Source organism: Urocitellus parryii, chromosome 2, assembly GCF_045843805.1.
Source record: "Urocitellus parryii isolate mUroPar1 chromosome 2, mUroPar1.hap1, whole genome shotgun sequence".
Lineage (NCBI taxonomy): Eukaryota > Metazoa > Chordata > Mammalia > Rodentia > Sciuridae > Urocitellus > Urocitellus parryii.
This window is the reverse complement of record NC_135532.1, coordinates 30593617-30616782: the sequence shown is the minus strand read 5'-3', so window position 1 is coordinate 30616782 and position 23166 is coordinate 30593617. Positions and strand designations below refer to the sequence as shown.

Genomic DNA, 23166 nt, shown 5'->3' with positions numbered 1-23166 from the left:
GCATTAATTTAAATGTTAATTTAAAATATAAACTAGACCAAAAATCACCCAAAAATGATGAAAGAAATTTTGAAAAGAATGAACTTCTCTTTAGGGCCACTAGCTCTTTAATCAGTGAGATGACAAATCTCATTGTGTATTCAGAGTACAAAGTACACATGTTTTTATATTTGAAAAGGCAATTATTTAAATATACATTTAAAAGTAAAATATTAAATACTTGTGGGTTCAGATCATGATGCTGAAAACAAAACAAAACCAAGTCTAGAAATCTTATTAATACATTGACATTGTAATAGAACTTCACAGTTTAACGGTCCACCATTCACAAATGTTGATCTATACATGCATCAGTGCTGTCTTGCAAAGAACATCTAAAACATTCCTATAGTTGAACAAGTGGGCTTATTGCTCATTGTGATGAGAGAGACCAACAACTCTTGGAATCACGATGTTAAAGGACTCATTGTAGGAACTTGACTTTTGTTAAATCTAAGAAAGGCTCAAGAAGGCAGAGATTGCCCTTGTTTGGGCTCTTCAGGAGGCAGGGATATCTTAACAAATCTTATTTAAAGGGAGGGAGGGAGGACTAGAGTAAGCTAAAGCTGGAATTGAAAAGGAGCTGGTACTCATATTAGTCAGGGGATGTTTGGTATTTTGGGGTTGGCACAGTGGCCTTGTTTTTGTCTGTGCTTAGACAAAATTATAAAGAGCTTTGTAATGTTTTGAACAACCAATAAAAAAAAAAACACAGCTTCTCACACAGAAAAAAAAATAAAGTTACTTTTTTTTTTTTTGGTCTCACATGATGATGATGATTATATGACCTTGTCTGATGCTGGTATTCTGTGAGTTTCTTATGTTCAACAAGAGAACACCATAGCTTTACCTGTAAGCTCCTGGCCAGCTCCCAAAAATAACAAGGCTGACTTGTAGGTCAGGCCAATTCTCAAAATTCTGGGGTTGCATTTCTTTTTTCTGATGTAGGTATTAATCATTTTTGAGCTGGTCAACAGCATTCTAGTTATTAAAAGATAATTATGGCAATTAAATTTTCAAACAGTACTGAACTTGTACAAGTTTTAATATAAAGTATAGCAAAGAATAAATATGAGGAAAAAGTTCAGGTCTAATTAAAATTGGCTTTGTTAGAATGATTTGATGACATTCAATTGGTACAAATTTTATTTAGGGTACATGAAGTTACAATGTATTTTAGAATCATTTGACTATTTCCTAAACATAGCTTAACATTAGTAAAAACTTTATTAGCTTGCATGAATTTTCTCCAACATTGATTACGTTGAAACCATATGTTTAATTTTCTTCTAGAACATGTACTACTTTTTGGGGATAATAAACACTGACTAATCTTGGTATAATTATTAAATTTAAAATTCTAACATTATTTAGAATTAAAACTAATCTGAAAGTCTTCATGTTCAATGAGAAAGGGCATTGTTCCCAAAACATTTCAGACAAAAATATACTCAGAGTGGTAAATTTTTACAATTATTTCTATACTGTGATAACATTTGCTAGGTAAATAACTCACAGCATGAGTGACTGAAGATAGCTAAACCATCTATTACTACTTTGAATTAACAATTTTAAGTATAGCACTATTAATTTAAAGAAAATATTTCCCACACATAATTAAAAGAACAATTTTTTTTTGTCTTAAGACAATTTAACGTAAATTACTGAAGGATATGAGGTAGCTGGAACTTTGCTTTGCAATCTAGGAAAACTTTAGGCATTAAGATAGTAGAGGTGTTTGTATATGTGCCTGGGGGAGAGGGAAGTTCTCAGAAAAATACTGTGAAGAATCTTAGGCAGTGGTACACTTCTGTAATCCCATTGCCTGGGGAGGCTGAGGCAGGAGAGTTTTGAGGTCAAAGCCAGCCTCAGAAACTCAGGGAGGCCCTAAGCAACTCAATGAGACCCTGCCTCTAAATAAAAAGTAAAAAAGGGCTGGGGATGTGGCTCAGTGGTTAAGTGCCCCTGGGTTCAATACCCAATACCAAAAAAAAAAAAAAATAGATTTCATTTCATCATGGCAGTTTTCTGGTTTCAGGCATTTTAAATACCTCAGGGGGAAAAAATATAGCAAGAGAGTCCCTAGAGAGTGATGGTTTTCTTTATGTAAGAGAGAATATTGATAGTTGTCCAAATTAGCAGAATAAGAATTCTTCGAAATTTCATAAAGTTTGCTTTCATGGAAATAGTTATAGAACATTTTTGCTTGAATTAGAAAAAGGGAACTTGAAGAAATCAAAGAACACATACCTCGACGGACAGTTATAAACTTAAATTTTCCTCTTCAACACACTCAACACACAAAATGTACACCCCAGCAACTCATGATAGACACTGTATAAACCCAAATCTTACACAAATGCTCGCTATACCCAAGAAGTGGTCTTTTGATACTCCTTGGTGACTTTTTGAGTACAATCTATCCTTATGATTGAGATGAACAATTACCAGTTATTCTCAGAGTTCACTGATTTCCTGAGATGATTATTGCACAAAATGAGACAGGTGCTTAAGAAGGCATATTAATATGAGATCTGAGTAAACCCACCTCTGGAAAAACTTAATCACAGTCTGAAACAGACATGAAAAGAATGCACCTCTTATACAAGCAACTGAATACTGTGAGTTAGCATATTTACTCATCATGGTAGGACATCTATTTTTATATTGATATTATCTAAAACATCATCTTATTTAATGTGTTCATAATTAACAATTTTAACATATACTGAGCAAGAATCTGATATGCTCTTTAACTTATCATTTTTGTTTCCCAATTTATTTGGAAAACAGCTAATCCTTTAGGTTAAAAGAAGGAAAAAAAACAGTGCATTTCTGCCAAGTCAATGAGTAATTTTATATAGTTTAAGTAAAATAACATTGGGTTATTTTCTAGCACAAACATACTAAAAAACAGTGATAGCCAATGTTTGGTGTGATAATATTCTGTGCCTTTTGATTTAATAGGTGAGCTAGCTGAGATTTGTGTTTCTGGTTATATTACATTTAGTTTAACATATGGAATGCATTTTTCACCTTCTGGAGGGGTATGACTCTTTTATGGCACTAGGATATCATTTAATGACCGAGAAGAGTAAATTCCTAGACTAGATGAGTGAATAAACCAGAGGATATAATGTAAATCTGTAGGACTAGGAGCATTAAGTCTTTGTATGCCTAGGTTGGATGAAGTGCTTGAATTTCTATTCCCATATTTTCCTGGGCACATCTTTATTGCAGCACTTATGCAACAAATATATATGTATTTAGATATCTATTTCTCTTATTTGGTATAGGCTACCTAAAAGCAGGGGTATTATCTTCTTCACCTAACACAGTTTCAATCACATGGTGTGCATTCTGTTTATGGAACTGAATGCAGAAAAAATTACAAACTACTGTTGCATTTGTATGTCACAGTGAAAAGCCATTGAAAATAACAGATTATATATTTTATATTTTTCAGAATTCAACCTATTTCAATTTGTTCTTTAAAAATACAAACAATACTTCATTTTAGAGAAAACATAAATTTAAAAAATGTTCTAAAAAACAAGGAGAGTTATGATGTAATTGGTCATCCCAGCTTTATCACATACAGTCTCTTATTTTTAAATGGCATAATTTTATGACTGTCCTATTTTTCCTAGTATATGGTATTCCCTTTCTGTAAATTATATGCATAGATACATATATACATATATTTCACTCAGGATCCACTTATTCATTTACTCAATAAAAACTACTTAGTGTGTAGTGTGTTGCATTGGGCACTATGAGGGAATACAGTGATGTATAAGGCATGAATTTGACCCTTAAATGCCATAGGGTAAAAATAAGAAAATACAGGAACAATTATGAGGTAAGGGAGAATGGGCTTAACCAAACATTGTGTAAGGCACATAACATCAATAAATCTCATTGGTTGGGCTGGAGTTGTAACTCAGTGATACAGTGTTTGCCTACCATGTATGAAGCACTGGGTTCAATTCTCAGCATCACATATAAATAAATAAAAATAAAGGTCCATTGACAACTAAAAAAAATATTTAAAAACAGTAAAACAATCTGAACTGTTCCTCCGAAGCACCCTATATGATAGATGCTGCTATTATTCACATTTTACAGGTGAGAAAATGAGACTCAGTCATTTAGGGAAGTTCATACAATAAATGGTAGAGATTGGATTCAAACCTCATTCGAAAGCTGCCATACCTAACTGTTACGTATACTTCCCTCCTACTAAGAGATTGATAGAAAAAAATTCTATAGACATATTCAGAGAAGAGATGATTTCTAGCATTTTGGGGTGGGAAGTTATTAGGATGGAATGATGGTGATGGCATCTGAAATGAACTGTGACAGGTGGGTAACAATAGGTGGATGTGAGTGGGGACAGCTGGGAGGATGTGCTGCACAAACGAAGTTACAGGCACGAATGAGTGGCAAATAAGTGGCCAGAGATCAGTATGTGTTAAGGGGAGCAGTGTCACATTAAATGGAAAAAGCACTTGTAGCCTTGAATGTCAGAATTTTAAGTTAAGGCATCAAAGATTAGAGCTCAGGAACTATAGTGTGGAGCAGAGTTGTTTATCCTTTTGTGGGGGCTACATGTCCTTTTGAGAAGATGAGTAAACACATGGTGCTTTCCTAGAAAAATTCATCCATGTACTTTGTCCATCTTGACTCCATAATTAACAACATATTCCTATTTTGGAAAAAATTAAATTTTACTATTTCTTTTGACATCTTCCTCTATCTAAAGATTTTTCTGTATTTCTCCTTCTTTAGTGCCAGGAAATACATCTTTCCTCCCATGCAAGCTAGTAACTCTTAACTATGCTTTTGGTCCTACCCTTCCTTGCCACCTCCTGCTTTTCTCTTTACAGTGTCTCTCTTCTTCCTTTCTTTGTTAAGCACCTGGACATCTCTTTCTATCTCTTAATTCCTGTTCACTTCATTGGCTTCACTCCTGTCCTTTACTGAGGCCATGGTGTTGGAAATACACACTGATTAATAAACTAAATTCCACTAACTTAAAAAAAAGAACAACAGTTTATTTTTAAAGCCAGAATTTTCAATTCAACCATAATTTTTTTCATATTACCATCTTTCAAATTACCCATCTTTCAATAAACATTAGGTTAAAGAATTGCTGAATCAGATTCCTTAGCCTTCAGAGCATAGACATTTCTTATGTTTTCTGTTTGACTTTTTTCTTGGAGTCTCTGATGGGAACTAGCTAGCTGGTTTTTCAACCTTGTTGGTCCACAGGGGATCTAAAGTTGGCCCACTGCTTTTTGATCTTGATATGCTCACTTTCTTCTAGTGATATCAGTGGTTTTAACTATGCATCTAAAATTGGGATATAAGATGTCTTTCCATTTACTAGGTTAAGTTTTCTGAGGGGAAAACCAGGCTAGATAAGTACAAAGATGTAAACATGGATAGGGGAATGGGTTGGGAAATATAACTGACATTTATTAACAGAAAGCAGTGTGGTTCTTATATTTCAATCCTTTATATCCTTTTGAGAATTTTGAATATCCAATAGACTCAGCTGAATGGATTCTTTTTTCCCCTCTTTTAAAAAAATTTTAAATTTGTTTTCATTAGTTATATATGACAGTAGAATGCATTTATGCACTTTGATATACATAGATGGGATATAATTTCTCATTTTTCTGAGTGTACATGTTGCAGAATTATATTGGTCATGGAGTCATATATATACATACAGGGGGCTGGGGATGTGGCTCAAGGGGTAGCGCGCTCGCCTGGCATGCGTGCGGCCCGGGTTCGATCCTCAGCACCACATACCAACAAAGATGTTGTGTCCGCCGAGAACTAAAAAATAAATATTAAAAATTCTCTCTCTCTCTCTCTCTCTCTCTCTCTCTCTCTCTCCCCTCTCTCACTCTCTCTTTAAAAAAAAAATATATACATACAGTAATAATGTCCCATCATTTCCCTCTACCTAATCTAAGGTAATGCTATTCTTCCCTAGTGCCCCCTGCCTTACTGTGAATTAGTACCCACATATTAGAGAAAACATTTGGCCTTTGGTTTTGTGGGATTGACTTATTTCACTTAGCATGATATTCTCCAACTCCAAACATTTACTGACAAATGCCATAATTTCACTCTTCTTTAAAGCTGAGTAATATTCCATTGAGTATGCATACCACATTATTTATCCACCCATCTATTGAGGGACATATAAAATTGATTATTGAGAGTAGGAATTTATATTCATTGTATCAAAATATCCATTTTAGTGTCTGACATATGGTAGATATTCAATATTTATATTTGTTTTGCTTGCATAACCACATTCAAGCAGGGTGAAATCAAGGTCTGGCATAAGAGAATAAGGGATACGAGGAAAAAGTGTCCAACTGGTCCTTCCAGGTCTGTCTTTACTATGTTTAATTTTGATATTTTCTAATCTATTCTTTTTAATTTCATTTACCAATAATGCTGGTACTAACTCACTTAATTGATTTGTTTACCTACCAAGGGCTGCAACTTGGAATAAACAAAACAGAACATTGATGTAGTGGAATAAAAAAAAAGAAAAAAGGCTTTCGGAAAGAGAAAGAAAAGTAGATTTCAATTCTGGTTCCTCTTTTTGCTTGGTATAAAATCATGAATGAGTGTCCTGCTGTTGGAACCTAACTCTCAACATCTTAAAATGAAGTATAACACCTGAGTCACACAGTTGTATAGTTATTAGGCTATAGTAATGTTTTCTGTTTACAAATGTCAATTTTATCATTCCCCCATCCATATTTACCTCTTCAAACTCATCTAGCTTGTTTTTTTCCCCTCAGAAATCTTAAGCTAGTAAACAGAGACATCCTTATATCCCAATTTTAGATGCAAGATTTGTTTGCTTATTTTTAAGTTTTCTTAGTACCTAGATCTTAGCATTCCTGTTTCATACTCATCCATTTCATGGATGAATACCATGTCTATACTTAGCTATTTGATAAATTAGCAACAAAATGGAAGAAAAAAAATCAATGATACTTTTGAAGAAAAAAAGAACACAAAGCACAGCAAAAAGCAATTTTCTGATCAATATGACCACCTAAATATTTTTCTAGAAAAAATATATAATAATATTTGGACAGCAAACTTGTTCTATTTTCTCTATTGTCAATAAAAAGGTGTAGATTCATTTTTACATGACTGATGATTTGAATTGATGAAGCTAACTGTTTATGTTCAAGCACCTCCTGTAGGTTCCTCCTTTGTTACAGCACAAAACCACGAAAAAAAATAATTAAAATTCAGTATGCAGAAAGACTTAGTGGTTCTTTTGCATAGCACTTCTCAAGTAAAATTGTTTTTTCACCTAATAATTAAAATTCAGTATGCAGAAAGACTTAGTGGTTCTTTTGCATAGCACTTCTCAGGTAAAATTGTTTTTTCACCTAATCTTTGAATCAGTGCCTAAGTCTATGGAAAAGTACCAGGTCTTATGGGCTTGGCAGTGATGACCTCTCTTTCCTCTCCAAGTTGCTAATATCCAAAATTTGGCAGTAGAAAAGTAGTATTGTTTTTCTTCTAAGTGTAACAAATGAAAGTGACCCACATATCTTCAGTATGTGATTAATATCCTCATTCATATACTTTCTAAAAAACATGGCACATGAAAGCTTAGACCCCTACATTTAGAGAGGTATAACTACTGATAAGTTAGTTTACTTCAAGTGATTGGTTGGCTGACTCAACATTCATAGAGAAATTACTTTCTATAGAAATTCTGTATACAGAAATGAAAGAAAAACAAAAATATGTTCCAAATAGTACTCCATATTAGAAAGAAAAGACCTCATCATTGTGATTTGTGAAACACTTGTTCATAACAAAGAGGCTGATTCTTAAAACAGACACTCAAAAAAAGATGGAAGAATGTTATATGTGATTTGAATCATGGCTGACATTAATAAATATAGTTGAATGTGTTTTCAACACAATTGGGATGATGTTGCTAATAAGAGTACCTTAAAAGAGTTTACAGACTATGGAATCCATGGTTGGAGGGGGCATCCATTTTTTTAAACAGAAATTCAGTTACAGTAAAATATCTGCAGGTCTAAAATAGCCTTGGACACTTTGTGAAAATAATGAAAAGTGGAAGAGAATGCAAGATATTCAAGGTGAAGCTTTATTTTTACAAGTCTTTAATGGACTTTAAAAATTAGGTTCAAAATTTAAATATTTCACAGCTTTTGCAAGAAATGGGCTTGTGTTAATGTTCTAAGAGCTTTGTGAAGTCTGTGTTTGAAGCCGAATGTGAACCCTTTGGGTATACTATTTATGACTGACAAAGCAACTTCCTAATTCAAAGAGAGAGAAAAAAAGACTTATAAAGACTCATAAGACTTTTCCAACATCAAATAGCTTTTACTAAACAACATTTTGATGAGTTAAGTGTGAGTGAGTCAGGGACATATGGATTAAATTTCCCTTGAAATCCACATGGGTTTAAAAATTAAGAGGAAAATCCTGAGTAAAATGCATTTTAGAAAATCCAGAATGTTTAAAGGACATTTTTCCCCTAAATATAAATATCAAGTTGAATTAATTGTATTTAGACTGTTATTAACATTACATTAAAAATATTGAAGAATCTTTTTTAAAAATTCTAGTTTTGTCAGGGAAAGAATATTGGGTTCACCATATTGGAATTGTATAGCATGTAACAGTCAGGCCTAAGCAAACTGTTCTGAGATAGTGTTTATCTACATCCATGTAACATTGAACATGTTCTTTTCTACAGCGTGCATGATTATTTCACTAAACAAAATAAAACTTTCTGTATTCTTGGAACACATTCTTTCTTTTTTCTTAAATAACATACTTCTTTGAAAAACTTGTAGTTGCTAGTATTTTGTTTTTCCTTTATTTTTTACTGTATTTCCGAGACCTCTTGAGGTTTTTTCCCATGTTCTATATTTTGATTTATCTTCTTTTCCAGTACGTAGCATTCAATCTACATATGAATAATTTTGCCTGGATACTCCTGTCTCCATACTAGGACATTTTTACATATCATAGTCTTACTACCAGCATTCTGTATGTACTCACTAGATATAGTCATGAGAGTCAATTAATAAGGAAACAAGTGAATAGAATGCAAAAAGATATTTAGAAAGTAGAAATGGAGATACATAAAAATTATTTTAAGTTATTTATTTCCCTTCACACCTTTTATCATCATTTGGATAAGTATTTCACTATGGGTTTCTAGAATGACAACCTTAAGAAATGGAAACAATTGATCAATTTACAATAAGAAAAAATGACTTTACAACACACTGTCCCTTGAAGATCATACCTGGGAACTGTCAGGGACATCACTGTGTTCATGAGAGAGATGGTGGCACTTGGGAGAGGGTTCTAATAGATAGATGTCCTTCTTATTTCTCCATTTTTCTCACTTTTAATTCACAAAATTCATTTTCAGTTTAAGATTCTTGATTAGGTAAGGGTGTTTGTGTGTGTGTGTGAAGGATTATAAACCTACCACTTTGAAAAACCCACATTGAAAAAATCCAACTCATTCTAACACTTCTCTCCTGATTCTAACTACCCTTAAAAATATTAAATGTACCGTTATTATCCATTGGTTATAGAACATTTTTCAATGTAATAAAGAAGTTTTTTAAAAAATTAAGAGTAGCAGTGGTACCTAGGCCTCATAAATGGGAACTTCAAGATACATTTGTTAAAGAGAATGGAAGAAAGATTAGTTGAATTTTAAGTGTCCCTATCATAGAAAAAAGTCAAGTGATATATTGAGTAATTTATTTGAGTGATTCAGTTAGTATGAGCAGAGAACCTTATAATTCAAACCCAAATACTTTATTTCAGTAGCTCAAATTAAGTTGTGTTTTGTCTTTTGTTTATGATATAATTAGATAATTATTTCAGGTCTCCTGTTTACTAACTTCTAAGTCACTGTGTTAGATTTCTTTGTGGTTCAAGGAAACCTAGTATATAGTCCTTAATGAACCTATAGTTTAAAAGGAGAGTGAAAACATAGAAAAACCTCTACAATATGATACTTTATATAGTAAGTGTTTTAAGAATGATATAATCAAAATGTTATTGGACGTCAAGAATCAAATGGGATGGATTTAAGCTAAAAAGCTTTTTTTTCCCAGCAAAAGAAACAATAATGTTAAGAGAGAAACTACAGAATGGGAGAAAATCTTTACCACAGGCACCTCATATAAAGCATTAATCTCCAGGATATATAAAGAACTCAAAAAAACTTAACGCCAACATAAAACAAAACAAACAAACAACACCCCCCCCCGCCAAATAACCCAATCAATAAATGGGCAAAGGAATTGAACAGACACTTCACAGAAGAAATACAATTGATAAACAAATATATGAAAAAATGTTCAACATCTCTGGCAATTAGAAAAATGTGAATCAAAACTACTCTAAGATTTCATCTCACTCCAGTCAGAATGGCAATTATCAAGATACAAGTAACAATAAATGTTGAGAAGGATGTGTGGAAAAAGGTACATAAATACATTGCCGGTGTGAATTGGAGCAACCACTATGGAAAGCAATATGGAGATTTCTCAGAAAACTTGGAATGGAACCACCTTTTGACCCATCTATCCCATTCCTCAGTTTATACCCCAAAGGCTTAAAATCAGGATACTATGTTCACATAAAACCTTGTTCACGAGTGTTTATAGCAGCATTATTCATAATTGCCAAAAGGTGAAAAAAACTCAAATGTCCATCAACCAATGAACAGACAAACAAAATATATTAAACTATATTAAAACGATTCCATTGTGTGTGTGTGTGTGTGTATATATATATATATACACACACACACACACACAATGGAATAGTTCCCCTAAAAAAGACATGTATGCTACAACATTTATGAACCTTGAAAATATTATGCTAAGTGAAAGAAACTGGACCTGAATGACTCCATATGATTCCACTAATATGAAAAGTGCAGAATAGACAAAGGTGTAGAGATAGACAATAGATGAGTGGCTATCTAGAACCACAGAGAGGAAACAGGCAAATTGATAGGGAAGAGCCAAAGAGATAAGGTTTCTTTTGGGGGCAATGAAATGTTTAAAATTGATTGTGGTGATGGTTATATAATTGTGTGAATATGCTAAAAATAACTGATTTGTATATTGTATATGAGTGAATTTTATGGTATGTGAATTAGATCTCAATAAAGCTATTTCCAAAACAATGTTGACAAAAAATGTTGTAGGGATACACAATTGACTAGTGAATATTTCATGTATGTGTGTATTTATGTGTGTGTGTGTTCTGGTGTCAGGGACTGAACTCAGGGGCATTCAACCACTGAGCAACATTTCCAGCCTTATTGTTTTGTATTTTATTTGGAGACAGGGTCTCACTGAGTTGTTTCACAATATGATGCTTTATGTGATAAGTGTCTTAAGAATGATATAATAAAAATGTTATGGAATGTCAAGAATCAATATATGGGATGGATTTAAGCTAAAAAGACTTCTAAGTATAATACAATAGAGCTAATGTAAGATGGAGTTATAAAGACAGGGTTTCACTTTCCCCTGTTTGAGTCTTTAAGTATCATGACATTTAAACCTAGCCTTTGCTGAGGCTGGCTTTGAACTCTTGATCCACCTGCCTAAGCTTCCCAAGCTGCTGGGATCAGAGTGTGGCTCTGCTCTGGGATTGATTGTGTTTTAAATGGGTCCTAAAAAATGGGTTTGTGATAAGAGGAGACAGGGAGGGTGTAAATACAGAGTTGAGAAGGATATTTCAGGAGAGAAGGAAGTTTAGGTATTAGTTTAGGCGTGTAGAAAAGTTTTAAGTTATTGAATCTTAAATGGATGGGTAAATTATTGGTAACGGCTTATTATGTAACAACAGCAGAAAATAAAGTTATTACAGCTTATAGAATTGATAATAAAGCATTAAAGACCATCACTGTCAGCATTATTAACAACTTTGAATTTCCTAAATTACTAGGATTTCTAACTTTTGGAAGTAATAATAAATAAATTTGTATGAATTCTAATTATTTGGAAATTTGGAAATTGTAAAATGTTTCTAGTATCACCCAGCATATAGGACATTCTAAAAGAAAATACATTTCACTACTGGGACATAATTCTACCAGTTGAATTAAATCATTCACAAAAATTGGAGTTAATCTTAAATATTACTTTATAATTATTTGAAGAAATAACTTACTAAATTTTAAATTAAAATAAGTAATTGATATTTTAGATTAAAATTGGTTGTTATACTGATTAATCTAAATATTTTATCCCAAATTATAATTAGTTAACTGAAATTTTTAAGTGCATATGGAATCATAGTTGCTCATTCACTTCAGTAATTACTACAAACTAAAAAAGCAACTGAAATAAATTAAGTTAGGTGTTATTAATGTAATAATTACTTAATTGATTGGTATACTTCTATACTGTAATCATATTAGCCATTTGCTATAATATATAATAAATTGAGTAATTAGTAATCACACATATTTAATTTGCTTCTTGAGATGAACAGCTTGGCAAGAAAGGGAACTAAAAGTAAAACAGAAAGCTAAAAAACTTTGTGGAACAATTTATCTTTATTAAAATTAGAAGGCTCGGAACAAAATGGAAAAAACACGTGAGTCAATATTTAAGTAAAATTGTGGTAAAAGTATTCTATTGCTTATCAAATATTTTTAACTTACCAGAATGATTTTGGTGAACACCTAGACTATAATTAAAGCTAAAATTAATTATTATGCATATTCACAGACTTCTAAGTAAATATAAAAGAGCTAATGTAAGATGGAGTTATAAGGACAGGGTTTCACTTTTCCCTGTTTGAATCTTTAAGTATCAAATATACACCTGGATATATACATATTTAAATGTAAAATTGGATGAATTTTAGTGTAAACCATATACTATGTATTTTTAAAGAAATGCTATTTTATGTACAGTTCTTAACTTTATACAAGTTAATCTTTCTGGACCTCCATATCTTATTTCTTTTTTTTTTTTTTAGAATTTTTTAATATTTATTTTTTAGTTCTCGGCGGACACAACATCTTTGTTGGTATGTGGTGCTGAGGATCGAACCCAGGCCGCACGCATGCCAGGCGAGCGCGCTACCGCTGAGCCACATCTCCAGCCCCATATCTTATTTCTTAAAGTACTAGTAATCATAATTTATATCTCATGGGGTTGTTGTGAAAGATAAATGATTATTGCACATAAAGCTGTCTGAACACTGGTTCCTAAAAAGACATGCTAACTATTTTTCTCCTTTCTATTTTTATTCTTTTTAGAAACAAAAGTGTTTCTAAAAACATTTCATTTAAACCAAAATAAGGAATTAATCTTAATTAGTAATGTTCCTTAGTTTTCTTTACTAAGTAGCAAACTCTTTCTATTTAACTTAATATTGCATACTAAAAAATTATATGTATGGTTTCTTTTTCTATATGCCTATGTTATGAAAACAGGGTTTTGTAACAAGAGGAAAATGCTTTATGTTAATTAGAAGGTTTAGGCTTAACTTTACTATTGTAAAATAGTGCATTCTTTCATATACAATCTAAAATCTGAAAACTCAATTATGTGCACATTTTGACAGTTCATTTATATATGAATAATGGGCAAGCCATATCATTAAGGTAATAATGAAAAGGCAAACCTGTAATTTCCATCTTTAACATGGAAACAAACATTTTTTATGGAATATGTCTGTGACACCAAATAAATAAAAGATTATATTAATATTGTACACAGATTTTAGGATCTCTTGGATTTTGGTCTCCTATGATGGTGAACTTTTCTTTAGGCAGTATAGTATTATTATGCTATTTCGGATGCTAAATTCTGGATAAGATAGATATTACTTAGTAAATTTAAATTTCTGACATAGATATCCATAATCTGGTACAATAATTTCTTGGAACAAAATGTTATGTATTTATGTGATCTGAAACTTCACAAATACCTGATTTCTTAAACCTGGGACTTCTAGTTTGTAATTAACTTCTAAAAGTGAATTTTATGTAACATTGTCACTATCATGGTAGTCTATACAGAGTCAATCTACACATCCCTATTCATTATGTAGACAACTTCTGTGGCTCTTACTTTTCCCTTCACAAAACATCCATCTCCCACTTCTTTTCCACTGCATTCAAAATTCCTCCAAGTAACATTTTGAACTGCTCTTTAAAAAATAAACATGATAGACTAGGCAGGGGATCAATATTTTAAGACAGCTAATAAGATTTTTCAGACACAAGGATCCTAAAAGAAGAGTATTAGGTAGGATCAGGTGGATATGGATAGGAACAGAGCTGCTCAAGAAAAATCTGTTAAAAGAAGTGAGAAGAGTCTTGATAGAGCAAATTCATTAGAAGGTTCATAATTTGATTTTTCATATAAATTTTATGTAACATTATTGTCATTATTATGATACTCCAGATTTAAAAATTTTGAAATAAATTTATTTAAATGGAATATTTTAATTGTCTTTGGATATTGGAACTTAATGTGTTTTAAAATTTTGTTTATAAATATAAATTAATATATCGGATTAGTTAATGTTAAAGGAGAGAAATATAGTTATTAGATTTTCTGCATTTTTCACTGATATTACAGGGTAGATTTTAATGATATACTTCAAGGGACAAGGCACATTTGAATCAACTAATTATCTTTAATGCAAGAAAGGACCAGAAAGAAGGGGTTGGAGTTGTGGCTCAGTGGTAGAGCGCTTGCTTAGCATGTGTGAGGCACTAGGTTCAATTCTTAGCACCACATGTAAATAAATAAAGGTCCATTGACAACTAAAAGTAATATTAAAAAAAAAAGAAAGGACCAGAAAGAGTTTAAACTACATGTTAGCATATGTGAATGAAAAAGGGCAAGCCATTATCTAAAAAGATTAGGCACCACATTTGTGAATTTCCTATGATCTTTAAGATCAAGGACGCAAGACCAGGAAAAAAATAAATATTTGTGGGCAAACAGAATTAGTGAGTTTCATTTGCTTCTACTTCTAAAACCAAAACTTGAACATTTACTTAAGGAATTCAAGGCAAATATTTAGTCATAGATTTCAGAGTAGTTTTAAATAGAAGAATAAATAGAAGAAATAGTTATGATATGGGAACATTAGTAAGAAGGCATATCCAGGAACTGGCATTGGAATAGCCTTGTTAATCTAGAAGAGTGAGAATAAGATACCATGTCCACTTTACAATTAATGTCCTCTCTTTGGTAAAAAGGGAAATGTCTAACTGGTAGAAATAAATCACTAAAGCTTTCATACAGCCTTGCCAGATAATTTTTGGAATGCTCCCAGAAAGTGAAATGTGATTTTGTAAATAGAATGATAACTATAGTCTACTTCTTATTGTTAACTTCTACCTTGTTGTTGTGTGGGCTGAAAATATAGAACTGAGATAACACTTGGCCACTTTTTTTTGAAACTCTAAAGTAGGAGTATTTAACTGGAGATCAGGGTATAATTTCATACACCGGTTTCTGGGGTTCAGTGAATGGTCTGAAATTGTACACAAAATTCTATATGCATCTTCATAAAGTGATCTGCTTTCATCAGGCTCTCAAAATGGTTTGAAACCACAAAAAGGTTGTTAACCAATATATTAGGATAACTATATCCCAACTGGTCCTTATAGAAGCTGTCCTCAATTGACCTCAGACCATTACTTAGAGAAGATAAGAATGGAAAGTAGGTGGGGAAAAATGTCTGCTAGTGATGGGAGACTAGCAATATGAGATCTGATAGCAAAATGGGAAGGGGAAAGCGCATTCCAAAGAGTGACAGCAGGGAGAAAATGGCAAATTCCACGGTCACCTGGCAGAAGGGGCTATTAGATATAAGCCAAGGGATCTATCACCCTGTCCAACCTCCCAGTGATATACACAGCGATATGTGGACAACTTCGACTATGTTTTTACTTCTCCCATATAAAAATTTGCTCTTTATCATATAGAAAGTTAGTGCTATTCATTGTTTTGGTCTGGAAAATACACACTTACTTATGGTTCTCTCTTCAATAGCAGAAAACAATATAGTAGAAAATTTACTTTCAAATGATTGAACATTTTGACAACTATGAGTGCACATTTATTCACCAGGAGATAGAATTAAAATTTTCTTAAATTCACTGTATTTGTTAACACAAAATAGAAGAAAAATTGAAATTTACCTGCAAGATTGTCAATTTCTTTCTCCTGGAGCAGACTGACGGCGTCATCATCTCCTTCCAACATAAGTTCAGTCTCTGCATTCTGGTTCACTATTGCTTGACTTCTGAATGCTTTCTTTGATTTTACTACATCTTCTTCAGTGCCTGATCACAACCAAAATATAATAAGGTTATTATGCTGTTTTTTGCTTCCAGTGAGTATTATAAGTAACTGATTACTTTGTTATATGTTGCATAATTATAGAACATTTTAAAATTCTTCATCGTTTGGTCTTCTGTGAGAAAAACTAGAGGAATTTAATAATCTACCCTTATTTTACAGATGAGGAAATAAGCTGAGAAAGCTACATGCATAGTCAGGGTATCTATAATCCATTTCTTATGACTCCATGCACAGTGCATGTTCTACACAAAATCTGTACTTCACCTTAAACTCAGTTTTTTAGTGCATAAAATTACACAATTTTAAATAATTATATATTTTTTTGAATTAGGTAGAAAATTGACCTGCTGGCTTTTGAAAGTAGATGAGACAGGTATGAAGAAAACAAGAAAGTATTCACATCTGAGAGGAAAAATGTCAGTGGAGAGTTACAGAAAGTCAAAGGTAGGAATGATACTTACATAAACCTACTTCACCATAGTTGTTTCTTTAGCAATTAATAAAAAATACTATCTGAAATTATTTATTTATTTATTTATTTTTATTATTATTTTTTTATTGGTTGTTCACAACATTACAAAGCTCATGACATATCATATTTCATACATTAGATTGAAGTGGGTTATGAACTCCCAATTTTACCCCAAATGCAGATTGCAGAATCACGTTGGTTACACATCCACAATTTTACATAATGCCCAATTAGTAATTGTTGTATTCTCTACTTTTCCTATCCCCTACTATCCCCCCTCCCCTCCCCTCCCATCTTCTCTCTCTACCCCATCTATTGTAATTCATTTCTCTCCTTGTTAATTTTCCCATTCCCCTCACAACCTCTTATATGTAATATTGTATAGCAATGAGGGTCTCCCTTCATTTCCATGCAATTTCTCTTTTCTCTCCCTTTCCCTCCCATCTCATGTCTCTGTTTAATGTTAATCTTTTCTTCCTGCTCTTCCTCCCTGCTCTGTTCATAGTTGCTCTCATTATATCAAAGAAGACATTTGGTATTTGTTTTTTAGGGATTGACTAGCTTCACTAAGCATAATCTGCTCTAGTGCCATCCATTTCCCTGCAAATTCTATGATTTTGTCATTTTTTATTGCTGCATAGTACTCCATTGTGTATAGATGCCACATTTTTTTTTTATCCATTCATCTATTGAAGGGCATCTGGGTTGGTTTACTATCTGAAATTATAGTCTTGAATGGTATATCAAATAATACAAAAACCAACCAAAACAGAAAAAAACCCAGAAAAATTCAAATATAGCAAATTTTTACCTGGCATTAACATGCCAATCAATGTAAAGGTTAGAAAGTAATGCATCTGAATTCCTAATGTATTTGATCGCTTAACAAATATTTGCACATTGACATTCCAACACCTGATTTAGCAGGTGAAAATGAGTCTCAAATTGTATAAAATGCAAAGAAATTTATACATCTAACGATACAGACTTCCTTTTGGGGGGGAGGAGGAAGAGAGAAAGAGGGAGGGGGGAGAAAAAGGGAAGGGGGGGGAGAGAGAGAGAGAGAGAGAGAGAGAGAGAGAGAGAGAGAGAGAGAGAGGAGAAATACTTCTATTACATATCACCTGAAAATGAATTTCAATTTGGAGAAATTATTTTCATATCTTACTTGGTTGGTGAATATATTCCTAGAAATGGGAGCCTAGTAAAATCAGTCCTATATGTTGTTGTATGTTAGTTCCAGGTGGTGATATGGAGTTGCACATATTGGTAGTTGCTTTCCAAATCACATCATGCCTCTGGCCAAAATTCTCTGCAGTTATAATTCATAATCCTTTTAGGCAATTCTCCGAGGCTTGTACCATAGGATTTCCACCAGTACATCACTGTCTGTTAATGTTTGCGCAATCACTTTCTTGGAAGGGCATCTAGGTGCCATGGAACATGCACTATAAAACAATGTTAACCTTTTCTTTACTTTTTGTCTTTTTTGCAGCTTTTGTTTTTGTCAGTGACTGAAAGCCAACTCTGTTTGATAAAACATGAACAAATGAACTCAAAGAATGCCACAGAGGAGTAAAAGCACATGCTAAAGAACATAGTCACTTCACAAAACCACTGTAGAGTACCAGTGGCTGAGAGGAACTATGTTTTATCCCAGCCCCTGCTCATTTAGACAGCATAGTTAATATTCACTTTGGCAGTATAAAGCAACAGATTGTTAAATGTGCCTTGACAAATATTTCGGAGACAAATCATATTATTACAAATCAGCGTCCTATCAGAGGTGAGAGAATTAAATGGGTTACTTGTGTGTTTTTCCTTCACTGGCCTATAGATGATTCTTATTTCTGCAATGAAGATTAAGGATATATCCCTGATTTCAAACATTATCCTAATTTCATATGATTTTTTTTTGTAAAATAAAGCCAGCACAACAGTAATCTCTTGGGGTTAGCTATCTTTATAAAGCATTTGATTCTAGGATGGTAACTTAATTAGGGAAACATAGAGTTTGCATCATTTAACAAAAGAAACAGATGCAATGATTAATAACCTAGATCTCCTAAGGTCTTTACCTTCATATTTTTAGACAACTTTACCTGGATAATACTAATTGAACATTTCTCTGAGCTAATTGTCTCTTGCTACTCCTTCTCCTTTGATCAAATCACTTCAGTCCCCAAACCCAGGATTAATCTTGTATGGTGACTGCCACTGCTCTAGTTCAGGTCATTTTGGTCCAGAGGGTTCTGGGAACTCTTTTATTCACACTACCCTCCATGCTTTTGTCAGACTGATTATTATAAAACACAGACTGGTTGAGGAAATTTTCCTGTTTAATATTATTTATTAACTCTTCTTAGTCAACAACACTAAACGCAAGACTTATACTTAGAATAAAATCTAACTTAGCATGGATGACCAAGTCCTTTTGTCTTCTCATGACCAGCTTTGCATTACCTTTCACCACTTTGCAATGTTGAACCACCTATAGCTTCTAAAATATGTCATGCTTTCACATACTTCAATCTGTGCTAATTTAATTTCCTCTGTATATTTTTTTTTCCTTCATTATGTGGCTATTTCTCCTTGTGCTTCAAAACTCATTTCCATCAGGAGCTTCTCCTAACTAAGGCCTCTGTGCTTGCAGTTTACATAGAACTCAACCATTTTATAAAGCTGGTTTCTGCCCTCTCTGCTATACTGGAGCCTCACTCCTGTGGCCTCAGTGTCTGGCTCTCAGCAGGTACACCACAAACAGGGGCTGAACTGAAGTTCAAGTTTTCCTCAACTTTTAACCCCATCCCTTCTCTAATGTCTTAAGATAGATTTGTTCATTCTTTTCCTTTTGCTTTCACAATACCTCATAAATCCTGCTATGAACCTACTTACAGGTATTACAACTGCATATTTATCTCTATAACAGCCTTGAAGCACCTTCATGACTGAAAAATGGTTCCATCTTTTATTGTTCTCAGTATTTTGCACACTGACTGGCCCAGAGTGAGCACTTATAAATCCTGAATAAATGAATAAACTAAAAAACAACAATTACCTGTTTACAGAAGTTTCTAAATATGAAATTCCCAAGGCATCTTAGAATCAATCATAGAGAAAACCTATGTGTTTACATGAAAGAGAACTCGACTCTTTGCATAAAAGTCAATAAAGTTCTTTTAAGTGTGAGTCAGTCTAAAAAAGCAAGTGTTTACTTGTACTGCAACCACGCTGAAAATAAAGCTTTCTATTATTTCTGTGTTACCAAATAAAAATCTGCCCATGGAGAAAATGTAGTAGAAAAAAAGTAAGCTCTGAAACATACATCAAACTTCCTGTTTTATCTACTCTAGTTTTAAAGCAGTAAAACAATCTTTAAAAGAAAGATATGTCTTTTAAAGAAATATAGTAAAAGAATCTGTTTCAACACAGGGAACTTATTCCTGTTGAAGTGCTATCATTTTGCAGCTCAGTAAACTTTCCGATTTTATGGTACTATAACAAACATTTATCTAAATTAGAGTTCATGAGATCTAAAAGTGCTTTTCAATCACAATATCCTTTATGAATTAAAGTTTCATTCATCAAAATTACAGGCAAAAAGTGGTAAGGTCTCAGAGGGCTGTCTCATTACAAGGCTAGTAAACACTGTCCTTAGAAAGAATTGGTTTATCACCCAACAAATCAAAATCTGATTGGGAAGAGAATTTATTTGAGATAATCTATCTTCAGAAGACATGTCGAACGGAGTGCACTTCTTGGCCTCTTTAGCCATTCATCAAGAAATTAACAAGCGAACCACAAACCATCAGTATGCCTTGGTTTTGAAAATGTGAACTATGTGTGAAGCTAGATAGGAGAGATGTGTATATGCCTACTTTCTCTGAGAATATTAAAATGCCATAAAATTTTAAAAGTTTTAGAAGAAAAAATGCCACCACTTCTAGATTAATGAAGTCAAATCCAACTCTAGATTTTTTTCAGATTATGTTAAAAATGACAAACACATGAAAACATTAAATATATAGATTTATTAATAAAGATAAATACCTGAAAAAGGTTTGTATTTGAAAATGTCATCTAATATACAATACTGTATCAACTGAACCTAAATTTCCTTTTTTATAAAATTTCTCTTAATAACCAGGTATCCATGTTTACATGTACCAAGTACATTTTAAAAGTGAACTAACAGGCGAACTAAAATTTTCCTAGTATGATTAATATACTTATATTATTATTATTACTATTATAACTATATTATTATCATTTTAAAGTGTTGTGATTTTAAATAACATACAGAAATGACAAAGTGGATATTTTAACTTATCTAAATAATATTAAAGAATCTATCTACCTGGAATGTCCAAAAATCAAGGTCGGGAAATTAGTTCATTTTCTCATTGTTATTTTTCACTGATAAATATAAACAATTAATGTATAAAATACTAACAAATTGTTTATTTATGTTTAAGGAATTATCATATAGTCAACTCAAAAACATCAATACTACTAAGGAAAAAATAATTCACAACAATAAATAGCCATAAATCATACATGTGATTAATACACAAAGAGAAAAGGTACCACCCTGTAATAAGCTAGTTTTAGTGTAGCAAATACTTCTACGCTATTATTATTCATAGTGAGTATGATACTATGAATTAATGTCATTTATACAAGTTATACATAAAATATATATATGCATATGTATGAATATATGTATCTATCATCTATCATCTGTATAATTATACAAAAATATATTTTCAACCTTATTTTATCCATACAATTTTAAGTACAAGATCTATGATAGCTCATGATCTTATCATTTAACCTTGTCAACTCACTGATTTGGCCTCTTTGAACCTCATCTTCCCCAAGAGTTGAATGCTTCTGTCACCACACCTTTAAATTTGACATATAATTTCTTCTACATGGAATTCTCTTACCTGCCTTGTCCTTCTCTGTATAACCTTTGTATCTTAGAAATAGGCCATACCATATTATAATTATTCATTTTGGAATCCTTTATTTAGGGATTCTCTTAGTGACTTAATTTCTACCCTGTCAAGTATCAAAGAGTCAGCAATTGTTTGTTGAATAAGCACACGAAAATAATTCACTTGTTAGTTGTTTTATATGTCATTACTTAAGCACTTAAGTTACTTTTCATTTCCTTTGTAGTCTTCTCATAAATGAGGAAGCAAGACTATGCATTTTGTCATTTATTATTGTTTCCTCCAATATTCATTAGGAATATGTGTGTGTGTGTATTTATATATGTGTGTGTGTGTTTATGTATACATATGCAAATCTATGTATATGTATGTATATTTAATGCTTTCAAATGTTTGTTATTTGTAACATGAAAAAATTTAATGTTGGGTTTGATTTGTGTGTGTGTGTGTGTGTGTGTGTGTGTGTATATATATATATATATATATATATATATATATATATATTTATTTTAAATTTGGACCAATCTCTTAACTTTGTCAACTTGTGAAACAGGAATAATAAGTATTTTCAACCTAACTCTCATAGGATTGTTACAAAATTAAAATGAGACAATGGATGTTTAAATATTTTGAAATGTGTGAAGATTATCCTTATAATAAACTATTACAAATGTTAAAAATTTGATAATAAATTAATAAGAGAATTAAAAGATTATATTCAGTACATAAAACTGAGAAAAACACAGTCAATGCTTTATTGCTTATAATGATGTTGCACAAACACGGGGAAAAGGAGGTTAATGTGAGGACTGAAACCCTCAAACAAGATAAAACATAAGCCCAAATCCTAACAACGCTAGGTATTCAAATAATGATGGCTTCTTTTCCTTCAGCTGGAATTGGTCTTCCTTCCACCATGCTGTTCTAACAGTCTGTTTATACTCCTTACAAGACTTTGACCCTTTAACTCCTCCACTAGACTGGATGCTTCCTGAAGACAGAAGGATGCCAGTAACACAAGTGCATACCAGTCCAAATGGATAGTGTGTAAATATCTCACATTTAAAAAATGTTTTCTTCATAAAAACTTTTTATTGATTTAAAGTTATTAGATAAAATTACATAAGTATCAAACTTTGAACATGCTTTTTCAATTTTGTGTAGAGATATATTCACAATATAAGTACTTAAAATCTTGAATATTGAAGAAAAATGACTACTTTTTCAACAAAAGAAATGCACTTTGTATAGATTTCTTTTTCTTCTTTGGAAG

General features: G+C 32.3%; 1 protein-coding gene across 1 annotated transcript in view; it reads right to left on the bottom strand.

The window, feature by feature from the left end:
- Window positions 1-23166, bottom strand: part of Nbea (neurobeachin) — a 620123-nt gene that overhangs the window by 180765 nt on the left and 416192 nt on the right. Inside the window, exon 39 of the mRNA XM_077795156.1 lies at window positions 16301-16444. Within this exon, the coding sequence (XP_077651282.1) occupies window positions 16301-16444 (144 nt within the window). The remainder of the gene's footprint in view (window positions 1-16300; window positions 16445-23166) is intronic.